The 23,542-nt window shown below is 35.5% G+C and overlaps 3 protein-coding genes and 1 pseudogene across 3 annotated transcripts; 3 read left to right on the top strand and 1 right to left on the bottom strand.

The window, feature by feature from the left end:
• Positions 1–2,770: 2,770 nt before the first annotated feature.
• LOC131842464 (uncharacterized) lies at positions 2,771–3,677 on the bottom strand (annotated as a pseudogene).
• A 1,369-nt stretch (positions 3,678–5,046) lies between these two features.
• LOC131842458 (uncharacterized) lies at positions 5,047–17,977 on the top strand. The gene is made up of 4 exons (XM_059190986.1): positions 5,047–5,085; positions 6,307–6,948; positions 15,517–17,148; positions 17,924–17,977. The coding sequence occupies exons 1-4, from the start codon at positions 5,047–5,049 to the stop codon at positions 17,975–17,977; spliced, it is 2,367 nt and encodes a 788-aa protein (XP_059046969.1).
• A 165-nt stretch (positions 17,978–18,142) lies between these two features.
• Positions 18,143–19,309, top strand: LOC131842457 (uncharacterized). Its single transcript, XM_059190985.1, has one exon. It carries the CDS (start codon positions 18,143–18,145, stop codon positions 19,307–19,309), a length of 1,167 nt encoding a protein of 388 aa, XP_059046968.1.
• Positions 19,310–19,401: 92 nt separating this feature from the next.
• Positions 19,402–20,805, top strand: LOC131842455 (uncharacterized). Its single transcript, XM_059190984.1, has one exon. It carries the CDS (start codon positions 19,402–19,404, stop codon positions 20,803–20,805), a length of 1,404 nt encoding a protein of 467 aa, XP_059046967.1.
• The last annotated feature ends 2,737 nt before the right edge of the window (positions 20,806–23,542 follow it).

The raw sequence follows: 23,542 nt of genomic DNA, 5'->3' as shown, positions 1-23,542 counted from the left end.
CGGGTAGGCTGAATCAACAATAAAGGCAGTCCCAACTAGCAACTGGTCTTTGAGTCACGTCCTCTTTGCATCCTATATTATTATATACATAAAAACATACATATGTAACAGTACTGGACGAACAGGAGCATGTCGGTCGTAGATTTCCAATAAAAGCGAGTTAAATAATCTAATTTGGTCATCCACTGATGTTGCATTGTGAATAGCCACCCAGTCCGCAGCAGACGCATCGTTACGCAATCTTACTTGATCAATGCCACCAAAACTACGCCGCATTAAGACTTTATGTTTAGGTTTAGGAGGACGGATTTTGTAAGAAAGATAAATGAGATTGTGGTAGGAGAACGCATCTGCAGGACACTGACCATGCCTAGCAACATGATTAAGGGAGGAGACAAACAGAAGATCTAATAGGGAAGGATTACAGTTTGGGAAGAAGTGAGTCGACTGTAGAGGTAGAATATTCAGATTACAGGAATCAGCAAGAGATCTAAGGCGGTTAGCACGGTAGTCAGTTTTGAGTAAACATGTGTTGAAATCGCCCATAATAATAGTATGATGAAAGGAGGGGATAAGATTTTCGAGGGTGTTTTCAAGGAAAGAGAAATAATCAATGGAAGATGAGGGACTATAAAAAACACCTAAAAGAGTTTTAGAGTGCAAGAAATCAACATTAATAAAAAGAAATTCTGGTTCTAGAGAAGGGTTGGATATATCAGAGGAGAGGATAATTTTATAAGAAATATAGTCACGAAGATAAATGGCAACTCCACCACCACCCCCCTTGACACGATCATTACGAATCAGGTTAAAACCGGGCAAGGAATAGGAGACAGATGGAAGACAAGGTTTTAACCATGATTCTGAAATTAAGATAGCATGTAAATTTTCGACATTAAAAGATGTTAGAAAATCAGGAAAATGGGCCGGAATGCTTTGAGCATTAATATGCACCACATTAAATTTTTTTACAGTATTCTCAAAGTTAATATTTAAAGTCTCATTAAGGGGAATAAAATCATTATACGTAGAATTATAACTAGATGTCGAACTCGAAAATGAAGAGTAATGTTCTTCCAACATATATTTATATACTAATTATTAAAAATAATAAACAAATAACTAAATAAATATAACTTTTAAAAAATTTAAATTAATTAACAATTTTTAAAATATTATCTACCTGCACATAAAGATCTCTAATTAATATTTTTACATATTAAATTTTTCAACCTTTAATATGCATAAACAAAACAAAAAAACAATGAACGTGCAACGGAACGTCTCTAAAGTGATTATTTTACGTACTGACAACACTAATGAACACAGACAACGACATTTAAACTTGACATGAATAGAATAGAATAGAAAATCATTTATTCAAATAAACTTAATTTAAGCACTTTTGAATAGTCATAACAATTTGTTTTTTATCTACCACTCGTTCGGAAAGCTGTCTCATCACAAGAAGAACGAGCAAGAAACTTGTGTGTTGCTCTTTTAAATAATCCTTGTAAGTTTACATTTACAAGTCGAAACGTGTGAATACAAACTACCAACAAGCACTAATTTTTTGGGTCAAATATAATCATGCAATAAGATTAAATCAGTCGTAGTGATAAGAGCAGACCAGTCCCTACAAGCAGCACTCGTTCACGAGTATGACGGATGAGCCAGCCATCACTGCGCTCGACCATATTTTAGGGAGCCCATTGACCCGGCCCACCACGCCGCCACATGTCTGGACATTTTAGTGAGCATGACTACTCATTCCACACGACCACGTCACAGCTACAAAAATTACTATATGGTAGTTACAGTATTCGCACTTTACATAAGGATGCATGCGGCAATCAATACAAAAGCCGCTACGCTATCATATATCAAGAAAGCAGTATGAAAATTAAAATTATAACGTTGTCCGCAAATAAACTTATTCTTGCTATATATTGCTGTCATCTATAAATTCATCTATCTTATAATAGGCTTTTTTACATAACATTTGTTTAATATAAGATTTGAATTGCCTCTCTGTAAGATTTAGCGTAGACTCTGGCAGTTTATTATAGAATCTTACGCAATTACCATAAAATGAATTACTAACTTTGTGTAGACGACATTTAGGTAAAATTAGCTTATTTTTATTGCGTAAGTTTCTACTTGTACAGTCTTTAAGTTTCTTGAAACTATCTAAGTTTTTCCTTGTATACATAATATTTTCATAAATGTACTGTGAGGCAACGGTGAGGATATTTGATTGTTTAAAGCATTGACGTAATGACTCTCTAGAACCCATACCATAAATAGAACGTATGGCTCTCTTTTGTAAAATAAATATAGTATTTATATCGGCAGCTTTACCCCATAGCAGTATGCCATATGACATAATGCTATGGAAATAACTAAAATATACAAGTTTTGCCGTCGCCACGTCTGTTAATTGCCTTATCCTTCTAATTGCATAAGCAGCAGAACTAAGTCTACTGGCTAATTTTGAAATATGGGGCCCCCATTGTAACTTCGAGTCCACTGTTATTCCTAAAAAAACTGTATCATTAACAAAATTAACTATTTCATCATTAAGTAATAGCTGCGTATTTACTTGTTTTACATTAGGCAGCGTGAATTTAATGCACTTAGTTTTGTTGGAGTTCAATAATAGATTATTACATGTGAACCAATTTAGTATAGCAGAGATAGCATAATTTACATCGTCAATGATAAACAATAACACTACACTTGACATTTAGTTGACAGTTTTGATTAGACATAAGGATTTTAATATTTTACTTATTGACATGTTTACATATAAAAGAAAACAAAATTAATTCGTAGGTAGCGTAATAATTATGAGTTTCTGAGGTAAAACTAAATTGAAAAAGTGTATACTACAGTGAATCAGTAATAAAGAATACTCGACATACAATAATAACAAACAATTCTACTTTCTATGGCGTTTTGATCGAATCGTAGTGACGGCAGGGTCTTTGGCAATGACTGGGGTCGATGCAGATTGGACTGTTGAGGCCGGCAATGAGCTAATCAGCTTGCTCAGCTCACCAGAACAACTTATGCGATGCCTTGTACCAACCCCATCAGCGACAACGATGAAACCGTCATGCGACCAACAGTTTTTGATGCCAAAGCGTTGTCGAGCTGCCATGAATACACTGTGTCTGGCCGCAGTCAGAAATTCTGACATGGTGATCCCGCTGCCCTTAAGTTTAGTTTTGGCATACCATACCTCATTCCTTATGTCTAAGTCACGGAACTTCACAACTATCGGGCGAGGCTTGTCTTTCAATGTTCGACCAAGACGGTGACACCGAGAGATATGTCCTGTAGTGAAGTCTCCAATGTCCAGCCTGTCTATGACGACCTTTGCTACCACCTGGGCTACAGATTCCCGTTGTGACTCTGGCACTCCATGCAGCAACAACATTTTGCGTCTACTACGCTGCTACTATCTGTTCTTGTTGGCGGGCAATTATTTCCACTTGCTTCTGAAGACTAGTGAATGCAGTTGTTATAAAGCTCCGGAAAGTGACAAAGTCAGATTCAAGCGAAGGCACTGTAGCTGGTGTGTTGTTTGCCTTCAGCAACTGGTTTTGGAACTCAGCCATAGTCTTATTAAAGTACTCCATCATACCCGCCATTGTAGTGTGCAGTGTGTCCATTTGAAATGATTTGAAGAGAAGAATGAAAGGAAAATAATCACAGCAGGTAGATAATAGATTAGATTTACAAATTCATGTAAATAGTATTAAAACTTTTTCTTTTAAATAATTAATAAATAAATTTAAAACAGAGAGGTGTAATTTTACGTCTGTTGTGTTTCACAGCTACCCACAAAAAAAGTATACAAGGAAAAACTTAGATAGTTTCAAAAAACTTAAAGACTGTACAAGCAGAAACTTACGCAATAAAAATAAGCTAACTTTACCTAAATGCCGTCTACACAAAGTTAGTAACTCATTCTATGGTAATTGTGTAAGATTCTATAATAAACTACCAGAATCTACTATAAATCTGACAGTCCTTCTCTGTATCAATTCAAAATTTATATTAAACAAATATTATGTAAAGAAGCCTATTATAGAATAGATGAATTCATAAATGACAGTAATATCTAACAAGAATAAGTTTTTTAGCAGACAACGTTATAATTTCTTTTACATACTGCTTTCTTGAAATATGATAGCGTCGCGGCTATTGTATTGATTGCCGCATGCATCCTTATGTAAAGTGCGAATACTGTAACTACCATATAATAAATTTTAATAAGTAGCTATGACGAGGTCGAGTTGAATGAGTAGTCATGCTCACTAAAATGTCCAGATATGTGGCGGCGTGGCGGGCTCATCAGTCATACTCGTGAACGAGTGCCGCTTGTAGGGACTGGTCTGCTCTTATCACTACGACTAATTTAATCTTATTGTGTTTTTATATGTCTCTAGTTTCTTTATTAAAAGTGCAGTGCTTTCAATTTTGTTACTCTTAATGAAAATCATTCTAAACATATTAATATTTATAAAATCCTTTTATAATGATAACAAAAGTCACTATCTGATTCTCAAGTTAATTGCTACATACCCGATTAATATGAATTAAAAATGGAATATGTAAATCAAACGTATCTTCCTATGAAAAATAAGTTATACCTAGTTTAACATATAGTACATTCTCTTCCGTTAGTAAAGAAGAAATTAACCACTAATTCATACAAATTATGTACCAGCTGTGTGTATTCTATGAACTTACTTTATTTTTGAACTACTACTATGAACTGGTACGAGTATATGGTATATACTGTAAATTTCTCTACCAGAAGATTTCGACCGTTAAGTATATTTTTTAATCACAGCATCATTTAATAAAAAATATTAATGATTTTGATTTAATATATATTTGACACTGTTTACGCTATGTTTACCTATACTTTCCGTACGCATCGATAGTTGGTTTGATACTTAATTTAGATAGCTGTCTCAGTCACGCATACGCATACCAGATATGTCCTTTTCCTATTTCTTTAAACTATGCAAGATGTTACAAGAAGAAATTATTAAAGAAGACTTCCGCCCAGTTAGTTCAAGTTGACCGCCGGTCGCCATCGCTATTCAATCTCTGTCTGCAAATATTAACGCCAACGCATAAAGTGAAACAATTAATTAAGTGTTGTGTCCGGTGTTGAAGTGTTAAAAAGATTATTAAAAAATTTGCTTGAAGAATAGTGACAAGAGAACCAGCGCTGTTATCATCGTGAAAATCAAGTTCATCAGAAGTTTAACTCAACTGCAAGCCACAATCATCGCACCACCATGTACACATCAAGAAAACATACACTGTTCTTGGTAATCCACGTTATATACAATATATAGTAGTGTGTAGTGTTTCCACATTATCAACACCATGGACTACATAGCGCAGTGTAGAAGACTACCATTGCTGCACCCGAGCTGACAATACAATCGAAGTAACGACATTTTGCATTACTTACTTTACGTTACTTTATGAATGTTAACTTAGTATTTTATCTCCTAATAGATTTTATTAAAGTAATGAAGACTACACAAATTTATAAAATGGTGTATGTTTGAAGATGGCAATATGATGTTCAGTTTAAATAATTGTAATGTTATCAGCTGCTTCAATAGAAAGTGAGTTAACAGAGGTGGGTCTATGATAATTGCAAGAAATAATGTTAAAGTAAAGGAAAGTGCTGACATTGTTGTACTTTCTATTAAGTGTTGTACAGAAATCTCATGTATAGAACTAGAAAAATTGATACTTATATGTGTTTATAGGTCTCCTTGTAGTGATTACAATGTATTTGAAGAGGTGATGGAGGATATATTAAAAAAAGTATTTAATAGCAGTAAAAAAAATATTGTGTGTGGAGATTTTAACGTGCATATTCTTTGTGATACGCCCACACGTACAAAAATTATTAGTTTATTTCAGTCATTTGATTTAAGTAATGTCTTTCAGGAACCCACTCGTATAACCGCCATGACTGCTAATCAAAAATGATCACCGCTCCAATACGCTACTCTCTTTATTTCATTCTCTTAATCTCAATGTCCTTCCCCTCCTTCCTACTCACTTTCCACATACCGGTCCGCCCTCTCTTCTTGATCTTGTTATTACCTCTTCTCCGAACCTAGTTGTATCTCATGGTCAGTTTTGTGCAGTGGCCTTCTCAAGTCATAATCTTATTTTTCCTCCTTTAAACTCCGTTATCCCAAGCGCAGGAATAGAGTACTACGACGTAATTTTGGCAACGTGGATATTAATACCTTGCAGGATGATCTACGTCATGCTGACTGGAGCCCCATCCTATCGGCCAACGATATTGACTCTAAAGTGGCTGCATTTCAACAATTACTCCTGAATGTTTATGATAAACATGCTCCTGTTCAGCAAGTGCGCCTAAAATACAATCCTGCTCCTTGGCTAACACCGGAGCTAAAAGCTCTTATGTGTAGGAGAGACAGAGCTAGGATGAGGTTGCGTCGCAATTCCGATGATAGTTCTCGTGAAAGTTATATTGCTTTGAGGAATAGGTGCAATAGGTTGTGTCGTCAAGCTAGGCGTAGGCATATCCACACCAATATTGAGGGTTGCCCTTCTGGTAAACTATGGAGTTACTTACGTAATTTAGGCATCGGTAAACGTCATTCCGGAGATTTTAACTTTACGAATCTTAATGAGATCAACCAAGCTTTTGCCGCTGCCCCTGGGACTTTAAATCCTATTATTAAACAAGCAACTGTAACTTTCCTCGCTGATTCTCTTCTTATTAATGGCGACCCTTTCACGCTTGGGGAAATATCGGTCGATGAGCTTTTAAAAAATCTAAATTCAATCAATTCTAGGGCCGTTGGTGATGATGGTATCGGACTAGATATGATTGAACCTTACAAGACACTGCTTGCGTCTCTTATCGTAGATATCTTGAATTGCTCCCTATCCTTAGGTACATTTCCTTCTGTTTGTATATTTAGTCACGTCATTCCTCTTCCCAAGAAATCCAACCCGACTTCCATATCCTACTTTCGTCCCATATCCATACTCCCAGTTCCTTCCAAAATTTTAGAACATTTTATTCTTCGGCGATTGTCCGAGTTCGTACTCAAAAACAACCTTCTGAGTCCGTACCAGTCAGGATTCCGTGCTGTACATAGCACTGTTACTGCGCTTGTTAAAATTACTGACGACATCAGGCAAAACATTGAAAATAAGAACCTATCTGTCTTAGTTCTTCTCGATTTCACTAATGCATTTAAGTCGGTAGATTTTGACCTGTTGCTGTGTATCCTGCGTTCCATAAACTTTTCATTGTCTGCCCTTTCATGGTTTGGGTCTTATCTGTTTGGCCGGCGTCAATTGGTGAAGGTGGATGATAGTCGTTCCGACTGGGCTGAGGTACTGACGGGTGTCTCACAGGGTGGTATCTTCTCGCCCTTACTCTTTTCTCTTTTTATTAATGGTATTACTAAATCTCTATCCTCCTCATTTCATTTATATGATGACCTTCAATTGTATGCTGCTGCTTCTATCGATAGCTTAGCTAATGCTATCTATAGTATTAATAATGACCTCTGCGCTATCGCCGAATGGTCAAAAAGCTTTAGCCTTTTAATCAATGCTAATACATCCCAAGCTATTATTATTGGCAGTCATCATTACATCTGTAGTCTAAGATCTGTGTATATTCCTTCTGTTGCCTTTGATGGCAATCACATTCCTTTCTCTTCTACTGTGAAGAACCTGGGAATTATCATGGATCAGACGCTCTCATGGGGGCCTCACATTGGTGAGATAAGTCGTATATATACTTTTTTCTTCACTCCACTCGCATAGACGCCTTCAGTTTTTTCTGCCTTGGCGTACAAAATTTCTGCTAGCCCACTCTCTCCTTCTTCCGTTGCTGGACTATGCCGACAGTGCCTCCCTAGATCCTTCCATTTTCCTAGAGTTACTTGATAAACTGGAGCGCTTGCAAAACCTCTGCATAAGATTCATCTTCGGTTTACGTAAGTTTGATCATGTCGCTGTCTATCGTAAGCAACTTAATTGGCTTCCTATTCGTGACCGTCGTAACATCCATTTGCTTACCCTTTTATATCAGATCCTTTACAACTCCAGTTCGCCCATGTACCTGCAGGAAAGATTCCGGTTACGGACTGATGACCGTCTTCGTTCCAGTCATAATCTAGTTTTGGCAATACCGTGTCATACGAGTCATTGTTACACTAACTCCTTTACAATATAGTCTGCTCGACTTTAGAATGCTTTGCCAATGGAGGTCAGATTGTCTTCATCGGTTTACTCATTTAAGGCTCGCCTTAAAAAACTTTGGAGTCACACTGCAGATGCGCTGTTTTAGTATTCTTCATATTTTTTTTTTTATATAGTAGTCTTGTTTTTTATATATTTCTGCTATTACTATTTATACATTTGTTATTTTATTATTATTACTTTATATATATTTAGGTATATGTATTTATATATTATACTTAAATATTTATTTAATATTCTAGTTGTTATATATTATAGTTATATAATGCGTTTGCTTCTTTTTCCTTTGTTGTTATTGTCATGTATATATATAGTCCCACCACTCCACAATTCCTTTCATTCATTCAAAGGTTGACTGGAAGAAATCCCTCATTTGTACAACTATATATTTTTTTTTAAATCGTATCTTTAGTTAATTTAAATGTATTTACTGTACAATAAAGTGTTACAAACAAATACAAACAAACTGCTACTTGTCTTGACAATGTTTTTTGTAACTGTGAGTATATTGAAAAAATAATAATAAATAAACTTCCTTCAGATCACTGTGGTCAAGTTGTTAAGTTTAGTAATCAGACTAAAAAAAATAACAATAACAAAAAATCAAACAGACACATAAATGCTTACAATATTAATAAATATAAAGGCACTGTTGAATATAAATTAGACTTACAGTTACAATCTAGCAATAATCCTGATATTCTTTACACCAAGTTTATCAGAATATTTTCAAGAAAAAAGAATATTGTGTTAAATCTAAATTTACAGAATGGGCAACATTGGGAATACTTAAAAGTAGAAACATTTTGTTTGATTTATATGAGCAAAAAATATATAGATTTGATGACAAATTTACCACTTATGTGAGAAATTATTCTAAAATTTTCACACAAGTTTGTATTGCAGCTAAATCTAAAGAAGATCTGAATAGCCAGCTATCAATTTTCATTAAATTATGACAATAAGTTAATAACAGCAACAAAAGACATAGTTCATATTTTCCAAGATTTTTTTGCTAATATTCCGATTGACATTACATCTTCTCTGGATTCATCTCCCATTCAAGCAAAAACATTCCTGGAGGCTAATGTCGGCCCTTGTTCTTTAACATTTAAATTTTCACGTTTCAGCCCTTTTCATATAATAAAAGTATTCAAACAGTTAAAAAAAAAAAACGAAAGATCTCTGGGGCATGTCAGTTAAAGTAGTTAGTTCATTCATAGATATTGTTGCTTCTTATCTAGCTACTATTTTCAATAAATGTGTTGATAATGGCGTTTTTCCTCAACTAATGATTTTAGCAAATTTAGCAAATTCATTTCACTGCTTAAATCAGTAGATAGATTTGAGCTAGGCAGCTATAAATCAATTTCTATATTGCCAGTTCTAAGTGAAAGTCGGTAAGTCTACTACTGATGCAGGCGTAGCGCTTATTACATATATATTCAAATCATTGGAGCAGTCACAGGATGCTCTCAGTGTTTTTCAAGGTTCAATCTTAGACACATTTCTCTTTTTAATTTATATAAATGACCTTCCCTACATGGTAGAGAAAATTGCAGATATAGTGTTATTTGCAGATGATGCTTCGTTAGTGTTTAAAATTGGTCGCCAAAGTAATCAATTAGACGATGTAAATTATGCTATCTCTGCTATATTTAAATTGGTTGACATATAATAACCTATTATTAAATTCTAACAAAACTAAGTGTATTAAATTCAGGTTTCCTAATGTAAGACAAATAAATACGCAGCTATTGCTTCATGATGAAATAATGTATTTAGTTAATGTTACAATTTTTTTTTAAGTAACAGTGGATTCGAAGTTACAATGGGGGCCCCATATTTCAAAATTAGCCAGTAGACTCGGTTCTGCTGCTTATGCAATTAGAAGAATAAGGCAATTAACAGACGTGGCGACGCCAAAACTTGTATATTTTAGTTAATCTCCATAGCATTATGTCATATAGCATACTGCTGTAGAGTAAAGCTTCCGATGTAAATACTATATTTATTTTACAAAAAGAGAGCCATTTATGGTATGGGTTCGAGAGAGTCATTACGTCAATGTTTTAAAGAATTAAATATCCTGACCGTTGCCTCGCAGTACATTTATGAAAATATTAAAACTTATTAATTGCGTAAGATTCTATAATAAACTACCAGAATCTACTATAAATCTGACAGTGCCTCTCTGTATCAATTCAAAATTTATATTAAACAAATATTATGTAAAGAAGCCTATTATAGGATAGATGAATTCATAAAAGATAGCAATATCTAACAAGAATAAGTTTTTTAGCAGACAACGTTATAATTTCTTTTACATACTGCTTTCTTGAAATATGATAGCGTAGCGGCTTTTGTATTGATTGCCGCATGCATCCTTATGTAAAGTGCGAATACTGTAACTACCATATAGTAAATTTAAATAAGTAGCTATGACGAGGTCGAGTGTAATGAGCAGTCATGCTCACTAAAATGTCCAGACATGTGGCGGCGTGGCGGGCTCATCAGTCATACTCGTGAACGAGTGCCGCTTGTAGGGACTGGTCTGCTCTTATCACTACGACTGATTTAATCTTATTGTGTTTTTATATTTGAGCCTAAATAAATTAGTGCTTGGTAGTTGGTAGTTTGTATTCACACGTTTCGACTTGTAAAATGTGAACTTACAAGGTTTGTTTAAAAGAGCAACACACAAGTTTCTTGCTTATTCTTCTTGAGGACAGACAGCTTTCCGAATGAGCAGTAGATTTAAAAAAAAATTGTTCACTATTCAAAAGTGCTTATATTAAGTTTATTTGAATAAATGATTTTCTATTCTATTCTTAGGAAAGGAGTGAAACGTTACAAAGTATAGATATTATAGTCACAGGTCACCATGATATGTTGAGGACTGGGCGGCTAGGTTCGGTGTCACTGTTAACCCTAGCAAATGCCAAGCAATTATTTTGGGTAGCTCGAGACAACTAAGTAAACGGGACTTGACTTCTATTCCACCAGTAATCTTCAATAAAATGTCGATACCATATTGCTCAAATGTTAAAGACCTTGGATTAACAATTGATACCACCCTCAGCTGGAGTAATTACGTCAATGAGGTTAGTCGTAAAGTAACATACACCTTGCGTAACTTATATCGCTTTAAGAGTTTTCTTCCTACCAGTACCAAAATCTTACTCATTCAATCCCTGGTACTTCCCATTATCAATTATGCTGATGTGTGCTGCTCGGATATGAATGAAGAACTTCTAAATAAATTGGATCGCCTTCTTAATAATTGTATACGTTACATTTTCGGTCTTCGCAAGTACGACCATATCTCCTCTTATCGTGCTCAGCTTAAATGGCTTCCAATCCGCCAACGCAGAATTGTTCGTCTCTTGTGTACACTTCATTCTTTACTATACGATCCTAACTCTCCCGAGTATCTTAATACCAAATTTCTTTTTCATGGGGACATCTATCGCAACCTTCGCCCGTCTAGGAATTTACTTCTCCACGTTCCTGCTCATCGTACGAGCTTCGTTTCAAAATCCTTCACATTACAAGCCATCAAACATTGGAATGAGTTACCCCTTGACATTAAATCCAGCGCTTCGCGCGCCAAATTCTCATTTAAATCAAAATTGCGTAAACACCTTTCTTTGAACTAGAGTAATTCTTTTTATCCCAAATTTAAATACTATTTAATCTTCCTCTACCTCTCCTCCTTCAGGAATCTGTCTTTCATTGTTGATTTGTATATATATTGTATGTATATGTATTGGTATGTATATATATATATATATATATATATATATATATTATTACGTTATGTAAGTATTATGTTAATCATAATGTACCGCCCACATGAATCTCTGTTTGCCCTATGGTTGACTGGGAGAAAATGCCTCTAGGTGTTAAGTCCGCCATGTGCACCTTTATTAATGTATCTGTGCATTAAAGTTTAATAAATAAATAAATAAATAAAAATATGTATATATATAGAAAAGTGGGTTGGTTTTCATGACCACTAAAATGGAAATTGTAGCCACATATCTATATATGAGCAATAAAAAAAGTCGTTTAGGTTAGGTTTTGTAATGTGATGGCATTACAATAGCATGTATGGCCACAGATCAAAATAGTATACAGAAATTAAAACATATAAATTTTTGCCATCCAAGACCATTCGAAAAGAAAATGTTCAAGATAAAAAAAGGCGACTCTAGGCCCGCGCACACACGCAGTCTCTAGTTTCTTTATTAAAAGTGCAGTGCTTTCAATTTTGTTACTCTTAATGAAAATCATTCTAAACATATTAATATTTATAAAATCCTTTTATAATGATAACAAAAGTCACTATCTGATTTCAAGTTAATTGCTACATACCCGATTAATCCTTACTTCCTTCCTTACTTCCTTACTAATATTATAAATGAGAAAGTAACTCTGTCTGTCTGTCTCGATTTCACGCCAAAACTACCGAACCGATTTAAATGAAATTTGGTACGCAGATAGTTTAGACGCCGAGGATGGACATAGGCCACTTTTTAATGCGAAAAAATGGTTGTAAGGGGTTCAAAATGGAAATACAAGGTTATCTTTATGCGGTTGAATACATCGCACACTTATTCGTCATCTTTTCATTTCACTAGCTAACAACCAATCAACACATCGCGTGCGTTTGCGCCAATAAGGTATCCATCACAGAGAACAAAACCACAGATAACATAATGTAAAACGAAAGATCTTGCTTTTTGACATTTTTTTATGATAAAATCGTATATCGTGTGTCTGTGTTTTTTTCTTTAAACCTGAAATTGGCCGATTGCGAGACAAATTTGGCAATTTATTTTATTAATTTGTTTTATTTTAGCCCAACTTAAAGTTTTACAATATAAATTACAAAAATTAAAGTTAATGTCCAATGTCAAATAATAATAAACGTCAAATGTTCATTCCCTGTTCTGACGAACTTATTAAAAAAAAACTTAATAACAATCACAATTTCTTCACATTTTATTATTTACATTTTCTAAATAATGTTGTGGTGTGGCACTATCCGAAATTAAATTATTTACCCATTTTTGTAGGTTATACAGAAATAATGTGTGGGTGTTTATTTAAAAAGCATTAACACAAAATTAATAAAGTATAGGTGTTAATAAATATATTGTTGTTGTATCAAAATATATTTTTTTTATTTTCCACTAAAATAAAAACTAACTGCCTTTTTTATAAAATAAATTACCTTTTCATTGTGTCATATATTATGAAACTATTTAAATTATTTAGCTGATTGTAAGAAACAAAATGTTGGTTTGTAGATTAACACTGTAAAGTTACTATTTGTACGGAAAAAATATATTTTTGTGCTGCGACAAAAATCCTCACTTCCTTACTTCCTTACTAATATTATAAATGCGAAAGTAACTCTGTCTGTCTGTCTGTCTGTCTGTCTGTGTGTCTCGCTTTCACGCCAAAACTACTGAACCGATTTGAATGAAATTTGGTATACAGATAGTCTAGACCCTGAGAACGGACATAGGCTACTTTTTAAAGCGAAAAAAGGGTTGTAATGATTTTGTATGGAAGTATTGTCATTTTTGAAGCTAGAAGCTTGAAACTTATTTTTGAGGCTGTTGATTAAATATAAATAAAAATGACATTCAATGTTTGTAAAAAATTACCCTTAAGGGGGTAAAATAAAATAGGGGATGCAAGTTTTTATGTAAATTCGTCATTTTTTAAGCTAGAGGCTTGAAACTTATTTCTGAGGCTGTTGATTAAATATAAATAAAAATGACATTCATTGTTTGTAAAAAATTACCCTTAAGGGGGTAAAATAAAATAGGGGTTGCAAATTTTTATGTAAATTCGTTATTTTTTAAGCTATAGCTTGAAACTTATTTTTGAGGCTGTTGGTTAAATATAAATAAAAATGACATTCAATGTTTGTAAAAAATTACTAGCTTCATAAATTCGTCATTTTTGAAGCTAGAAGCTTGAAACTTATTGATGAGACTATTGATTAAATATTGTTGAAGTTGATTAAAAAAAAAAAAACAAATATATTACAATCTAAAAATGTAATTACTCTGTGGTCTATAATCTGTAGTATTAGAGAGTCTGTAAAATTGATTGTTAAAATTAGTGGAATAAAAAGTTTGTTGAGAATAAAAATTGTGTGTTTGAGTTTTGAAGGTTGTTTTAGTGAAATAATTCCTTCATATTAAGTGGTCCTTACGATCCGGATAAGTTTAAAATAAAAAAGAACTTGTATTTTGAGTGATATTATTAAATAATTGAACATTTAATAAATACATTGAGCACAGTGTAATTAAGTGAGCGCGAAAATAGACCATAGACAATACCGGTACAGACGTTCCGTTGGACTCAGTTCATAAAGTAACTATTACACAATATTTTATTTGAAATAGTGATTATTGACTTATAATATCGAAACATTTTTTTTTTGTTTTAAAAACATTTAATATTTATTCAGTGTATAAAAAATATTTAGAAAAATGGAAAATTTATTAGTGCTTCAAGAAAATAATTATTCTATCTTACAAAAAACTATATCTAATTTTAAGAAAACACCGAAGCCAAGAATAAATAAAAGTTACTTGAAAGTGAGATTAGAAAGTTTAGAGAAACATTGGGATATCTTTGATGAGACACATAGAAATATAGTAAAGACATCTACATTAGAACAAAGAAAGAAGCATGAATATTTTGAAAAGGATTTATTTTCGAAATGCGAAGAAGAGTATTTGTTTTGCAAAGCAGATATCACAGAGATGTTAGAAAGTTTTGAGTCATCAAGTCCAGGAGCCATGTACAAAATATGTAAATCAAGACGTAAAATTACCCAAAATAAATATACCCCTATACCAAGGCGATTATAGCGAGTGGATAACATTCAAAGATTTGTACATATCATTAATTCATATCAATAAAAATTTGAGTAAAATACAAAAGATGCATTACCTGAAGTCCAGTTTAACTGGCGAAGCTGAACAACTTTTGAAACACATACAAATTACCGAAAATAATTATGACATCGCCTGGAGTACATTATCTAATAGATATAATAATAAAAGAATAATAGTAAATTCAATTTTGACTAGACTTTTGGGACAGAGACGAATATTTACAGCTTCATCAAAGAACATAAAAGATTTATTAGATACAACAAATGAATGTTTAAATAATTTAAAGAATAACAACATTAATATTGAGAATTGGGATCCATTAATAATACATATAATTAGTAATAAATTAGACTCGGAGTCTCAAAAAACATGGGAAGAAGAATTGCAAACAATACCTGTTGAAGAATTACCTACGTTAGAAAAATTTAAGAAATATTTAGAAGGAAGATTTAGAGTAACAGAAATGATTCAAACATCTTATATGAAAGAGAGAACTCAAATTAAACCAAAATCGTTTGCTACAATAACTAGTAATGCTGTAAAAAGAAATACAGAGTATAGAAGTAGAAATATAGAATGTGGAAAGTGTAAAGAGAATCACGACATATTTTCATGCAAAGAGTTTATTAAGCTAGATCCAGTTATGAGAACAGAGTACATTAAAAAGGAGAGATTATGCTTTAATTGTTTGCGTCCTGGTCATAGTGTAAAATTTTGTAGATATAGAATGAGATGCGATATCTGTAATAGAAAGCACCACACGTTGATACATATAACTAAACCAAATTTAGAGACTATTAATAATGAGACTGAAGAGATTAGAACACCAGATAATCAAACAACGAGTCAACACAATATTCTTTCACATGTGTCAATACGAGGCCGTGTGTCATTACTTGCTACTGCTTTGGTGAATTTAGAAACGAGCAGAGGGCCACAGATTGTACGAGCTTTAATAGACCCTTGCTCAGAAGAATCATTTATAAGTGAAGCAGTTGTAAAGAGATTACAATTGAAATGTAAAGATGTAGAAGGTCAGGTATCAGCAGTTGGACAGATGTCTACCCCATTCAAGCACGCGGCGGAGATTGAGTTGTCCTCTAGAATGAATAAAAATTATAAATTAAAGTGTACTGCTTATTTAATTAAGCATGTTACAGATATCATGCCCGCTACAAGAATAAATTATGAGCATTGGACACATTTCAGTGGCATCGAGTTAGCAGATCCAACTTACCATACACCTGGAAATGTAGACCTTTTATTGGGTGTTCATGTCTACACAGATATTTTGATGAGTGGAGTTTTAAAGAGAAATCAAGGAGAACCAATCGCCCAACAAACTTACTTAGGGTGGATAATATCTGGCGGCGAAGCTGTTGAGAGATTACCAAATAAGGGCCAAATTATTAGTATGCATTTGAGTGTAACGTTAGATAATATGCTACAGAGATTTTGGGAATGTGAGTCACTAGAGTCTGAGAATAAAAATACACTTACCTCCCAAGAAGCAAGAGCAGAAGAAATATATGAGAAAACAGTCATGAGAGATGAACAAGGACGATATGTAGTCAGCTTACCATTTGTGAGAGACAATCCAATCTTACCTGAAAATTCTAGAGAAATAGCAATGAGAAGATTAAGAGGTTTAGAGAGAAGATTGGCTGGAAATGAAAACTTAAAACGAGAGTATGATAATGTGTTAAAAGAGTATATAACATTAAACCATATGGAATTAGTAAAAGATGAGAGAGAGAAAGATACAGTCTACTTACCGCATCACGCAGTTTTCAGAGATGATAAAACAACATCGAAAGTGCGTGTCGTATTTGATGCTCGTGTCGAGGTACAAACGGAGTTGTTGGCGATCCTCAGGGAGAGCAGTGGACTGTATCGATGGTGGGGTTTGAAAGAAACGGTTGTCTCTCGATGCCTGTTTTTTCTCTCCACAGAAGTTTCACAATTGAGTTATAACCGTATTCGATTAATTCAAGTTTCGACTGGGCGTCTATAGGATTACCTACGACTACCGCGACTGACTAAATAATAACGGACTATAACTGCCGTCCGTAGATTATGACAGCCGTCGGCATATAACAATCCGACTATGACTGTCTGAGTCCCTCTATTATAACAGTATTATCACTGCATTATAACTATATTACGACTAACTCGATACAAAAATTCCTCGCCTTATATATGGGAGGTATAGACTGTAGTGGGGACTACAGTCCTTACAAAATTCTTACTGGCAATAAACCAAACCTTATTTCTATCAGACAATGCACAACGTTATACAACTTCATAACAATATCTTTGCACATTGCCGAAATTCCCTTACTTAAAACAAACTAACAGTCATCATAAAGAATGCATTGCAGAATATTTAACATTGGTGCAATAACCAATTTCCTTGTCTAATTACAATGCACTGTAAACACGGATTGGACAATATTCATAAAGAGAATTACGTGTTCCGTCCGTTAGTCACAATAAGAATATGTTTACAATAAGAAACCCTACGGTCATCATAAACCCGATGGCTAGAAAATAGTAACGGTGTTATCTTATCACAAAAGGCCAACAAATATTCATTGATTGGAAATGAACGCTGGTAAAACACATTTACAAAACAGTGAATCGAGTCTTAAAAACAGAGATAATTATCTACCTAATCTACACAAATATTATAGGTGCGTCGCGACGCCGCTTATATGTGTCGCCTGTCGTCAATGGAGAACTTTTGACATAAAAAGAGTTAGATTTTTGTGGCAGTTTTTGTGGCAGATATTATTAAAATGTATCGCCAAATAAAAATACAAGAGAGAGACACAAAATATCAGAGAATATTATATAGATTTAATCAAAATAATGAAATACAAACCTATAAATTACTGACAGTTACCTTTGGCATGGCTTCAGCACCTTACCTTGCAATAAAAACCATGAGACAGCTTGCTAAAGATGAAAATACACAGTATCCTGTTGCCTCAAAAATTGTGAATTCAGACTTTTATATGGACGATGTATTAACTGGTTTTGATAATGTGAGCGATGCGATAAATGCACAAAAAGAGTTAGCAGAAATGTTATTGAAAGGAAAATTTGAATTACAAAAAATATCTTCAAATAGTCAAGAATTTATGAATTCAATAGATCCTGAGAAAAGAGTGAATAGTATTGTATTAGATATAAATCATAAAGAGACTGTGAAGACTTTGGGTATTATGTGGGAGACAAATGAGGACAGTTTAAAAATAGCACCTACTTATATGAAAAGCGAAAATACTAATTTACTTACTAAGAGAAATATATTGCGCCAGATAGCTTCTTTATTCGATCCTATGGGTTGGTTATCACCTGCCATAATTAAAGCAAAGATATTTATGCAAAAGCTCTGGCTAAATCAAGTAGATTGGGATGAAGAACTGTCGAATGATCTGAAAGAAGAATGGAATAAATATAAAAATGATTTACCTGTACTGTCCGAAATCAAGATTCCTAGATGGAATGGAAGTACTATTGATGTGGAAGTGGAGTTACATGGATTTGCAGACGCCTCGCAATCAGCATATGCAGCCGTAGTTTATACTAGAGTATTGAGTAATAATAAAAATCCCTGCCAAACAACGTTGATTATGGCAAGAACTAAAGTTGCGCCTGTAAAACAAATATCTTTACCGCGCTTGGAACTATGTGCAGCAGCATTGTTAAGTAAATTACTTAAACATGTTATGAGAATACTTTCCATTGATACCAGTAAAACATTTGCTTGGTCTGACTCCAAAGTAACATTGGCCTGGATAAATGGCGACCCAAATAAATGGACACCATTTGTTAAAAATAGAGTTATAGAAATTAGAAACAATTTGAATATTCAGTGGTTGTACATTAATACAAAAGAGAACCCCGCTGATCCAGCATCACGAGGATTATTACCCAGTGTACTAAAAGAGAGTCATTTATGGTGGCAAGGTCCAGAATTTCTGCAAATGTCTAATTTTATGTTACCAAAAGATATAATTCCTGAAACAGAGTTGGAAAAAGAGTTCAGATTAAATGTAATACGACAGTTATAAAAACTAAAGATGATGAATTTAAACTTACCTTATTGAATAGATTTTCGTCACTGAAGAAACTATTGAACGTTGTTGCCTTTTGTAGAAGATGGATGAAAAATGTAAAAAGAGAAAATATTAAACATAAAAGCATAGATTGTGAAGAAAGAGATAAGGCACTTACCGTTTGTGTTAAAATAGCTCAGCAAATAGACTTTACAGATGAAATAGAAACCCTGAAAAAGAAGAAAATTATTAAAAGATGTAGTCGATTATTACCATTATGTCCTTACCTTGATGAGAATGATGTTCTGAGAGTTGCTGGCCGTTTAAAGCATGCAGAGCTGAAATATGAAAGAAAACATCCTGTCATACTTACCAGAGATAATCCACTTATACCACTTCTGTTGAATGATGCACACAAAGAGACGCTGCATGGAGGTCCTCGATTAATGACTTCATACCTGCAAAATAATTATTGGATTATAAATGGCGGTCAAAGAATAAAGAGATTTTATAGACAGTGCAAAAAATGTGCTATATATAATGCTACTACTAGTAATCAATTAATGGGAAACTTACCTGACGTTAGAGTGAATCCATCTCGCCCATTTTCAATAAGTGGAGTCGATTATGCTGGTCCTATACTATGTCGAATGAGCAAAGGACGAGGAGCTAAAGCATATAAATCATATATATGCCTATTTATTTGCATGGCAACAAAAGCCATACACCTTGAGTTAGTCAGTGACATGACAACAGAAGCATTTATTTCGTCATTTAAAAGATTCGTTGCACGAAGAGGTCGATGTTATGAGCTGTGGAGTGATCACGGAACTACATTTATATCAGCAGAGAAAACCCTATTTGAGATGTGGAAACAGGGTAGAAACGAACTTCCTGAAGAATTGAGAATTTTGTTGGATGATAGAGGCACTGTTTGGAAATATATACCACCTGGCGCTCCTAACTTTGGAGGCTTATGGGAAGCCGGGGTGAAATCTGTGAAGTATCACCTTAAGCGTATACTAGGAGATACTACGCTTACTTTTGAGGAGTTATACACAGTCTTGACTCAAGTAGAGGCTTGTCTTAATTCGCGTCCACTAACAGCACTTAATGATGATTACGAGTATCTGACACCCGGACATTTCCTTGTTGGAGAGCCTACTATAACTTTACCAGACAGAAACTATGAAAAGGTAAATGTATCCAATTTAACGAGATGGCAATTGACGCAGAAAATGGTGCGTGATTTTTGGTCAAGATGGCAAACTGAATATTTGTCTCGATTACAGCAACGTCCGAAATGGATGAGAGTTCAAAAAGATTTCGAGATTGGAGATATGGTCTTAATAAAAGACTCAAGAGCGTCTCCATCCAGTTGGCGCCTTGGTCGAATACAAAAGAAGTATCCGAGTTCCGATGGCCTAACTAGAGTTTACGATGTTCGTACAGCCACAGGTGTTATGCAGCGTTCGGTGTCTAAACTTTGTAGACTTCCTGATTTCAACTGAGAATGATACGTACAAGGATATGGGCATATCCTTGGCGGCGGAGAATGTTGAAGTTGATTAAAAAAAAAAACAAATATATTACAATCTAAAAATGTAATGAGTCTGTGGTCTGTATTTTAGTAGTATTAGAGAGTTGTTAAAATTAGTGGAATAAAAAGTTTGTTGAGAATAAAAATTGTGTGTTTGAGTTTTGAAGGTTGTTTTAGTGAAATCATATTCAAATATAAATACATATGACAGTCATTGTTTGTAAAAAATACCCTTAAGGGGGTAAAATAAAATAGGGATGCAAGTTTTTATGTAAGTTCGTCATTTTTTAAGCTAGGGGCTTGAAACTTAGTTTTGAGGCTGTTGATTGAATATAATTAATATGACATTCATTGTTTGTAAAAAATTTACCCTTAGGTAAATTAAAAATTTAAATGAAATTTCGTACACAGTTAGTTTACACCCGGACAAAGAATATAGGGTACTTTGAATGTGTGAATAAAGGATTGTAAGAGGGTTGCAATGAACCGCTGTATGGAAGAATCGTCATTTTTTAAAACTAGAAGTTTGAGACTCATTTCTAGGTGTTGTTTAATATCAATAAATATGACATTCAATGTTTGTAAAATTTGAAAGTTATTGTGAAATTTGCTGTTTGTGTGGTTGTGAAGCTTAAACGATTAAACTTTTTCTTTGTGTTTTTAGAGTTACTTTATTAAGTACCTTACTTATATTATAAATGTGAAAGTAACTTTGTCTGTTTCGCTTACACGCCAAAATTACTGAACCGATTTAAATTGAAATTTGAAACAGACATAGATAGACTTGATCCTGAGAAAGAACATAGGTTACTTCTAATGTGAAAAAGGGTTGCAAGAGGATTGAAAGGGTAGATCCAAGGTTATATAGATGTATCGTCATGTTTAAAGCTAGAAGCTTGAAATTTATTTTGTAGCCTATTGATTAAATATTTATTTTTATATTTTAATATTTTTGAAGCTAAAACGATGAAACTTATTTATTTGACTTATATTGTGTTAATTGAGTTAAATATTTTTTCATCATTTACACGGACGAAGTCGCGGGTACAGCTAGTATGAATTAAAGATGGAATATAAATCAAAACGTGTATGATGGAATCAAACGTCTCCTCCTATAAAAAATAAGTTATACCTAGTTTAACATACACACCTTTTTTTTTACAAAGTCAGGAAAATCCATCATGGAGAACCATTCCCTTAGGGAGGAACGGATCCTGCCGGCCTCCTACCTGCTAAAAACCTGACGACTATTCCTCCTTGAATCATATCACCCGGGCTAGGGGAACGCAAAGCATTCGCCCAAGACCCCGGCATGGTACCCATCGAAGGGATCTCATCTAGGCGTGCAGGCGTGTCTGGACGCCACCGCCAGACCCTAAAACCTCGCCGGCGAGCTTCGGATTGCCCTAACAATCTTCCACCCTAGGGTCAATTTTGGAGTCGATGCACCCCCCCCCCCCCCCCCCCACCTGTGGCCCGGGCCGCGGCTCGGGCCTTTGGCGGGCGACACATGTTCGTGACGCCCACTCTATGGTCGGAATTCCGACCCGCCGCGGCACAGTACCGACAGTGCGGTGATGGCGCGGCGCACCGTGCGGCCTTGTGGCCGCTTTCGCAGCGGAAACGAATTCCGCTGCAGTCTTCCCGGCGGTGCATCGGACGCCCACGTGGCCTGTAAGAAGGCACCGATAACACCGCTGAGGTCGCGGGTCCAGAGCCTGTACCCGCGCCATCACCTACCCGATCCTAAGCCGGCCGGGGAGTTTCCCCGGTTTTTACCGCGGACTCCAGGCAACCCCCTCGCGCATCACAGCGACAACAATGTCAGCCACCAGTGTCGAGTCGTCCAGGTCTCCGATTCTCAGTTCGGCCGACTTAACTGGCCTGGAGAGGGGGAAAGGGGATAGTTAGTAATGTGGACTGATGATCTCATTGCTAGCAATGTACCATGTCAGGTCGACCTCCACGCGGTTCCCCTTGAAACCATCGTGATAAATTTGATGAATTTGTCACGATGGGCTAACTGACCTGACCTCATGCTCATCTTATCATCCTCCACTGGTGGCCCGCCAGCGTACACCGTTAGCGCAGGCGGGTGCACCATTCCATGATCATCCATAAAAAAACTGGCCTGGAGACCCGGACGACGTCCTCGGGCAGGACCTCCTCGATCCTGGCGGCTAACGCGTCTGCCGCCTCGCCTGTGTTGGCGCCGGGTATTTCTAGAATACGGGCTCCGGTCCTTCCCACGCCGAACCTCAGGTCGGTGATACCGAGCTGGGCCAAGGAAATCTTGGCCTTCGCCTCGGTGAGCACCGATCCGTAGGTGACGCCCTCTTCTTGGCTCCCGGCCTCATGATCAGGATGACCGCCGATGACCGAGGGGAGCGCGCTTTCACCTTCCGCGCAGAAGGCTTCCGCTGCGGTTCCTCCTTGTGGCCGCCGCTTAGCGCCTTCGTTTGTCGCGCGCTGGTGTGTCCGACAGCAGGCGTACTCTTGGCGGCCTTTTGCGGCCGCGTTCGCTTCGCCGAGATCCGCTCCTCCATCTCGGCGAAGCGGGTGTTCATCATTTCGCCTACTCGCCAGATGATCCGGTTCTCGGCGTCCTCTGACAGGGTTCGGGGCGTGGCGCCTTTTGGTTTCGCTTCGCCGTCGTCCCCGAGATCACCACCGGCTGGAGCTCGGCGGCGGTCTTCGCCTCCTCCAGC

Source organism: Achroia grisella, unplaced genomic scaffold (assembly GCF_030625045.1).
Source record: "Achroia grisella isolate CSIRO2021 unplaced genomic scaffold, CSIRO_AGI_Agris_v1 utg24009, whole genome shotgun sequence".
In the NCBI taxonomy this organism is placed as follows: Eukaryota; Metazoa; Arthropoda; class Insecta; order Lepidoptera; family Pyralidae; genus Achroia; species Achroia grisella.
The sequence above is the reverse complement of the archived record's forward strand: the minus strand, read 5'-3'. Positions and strand labels throughout refer to the sequence as shown.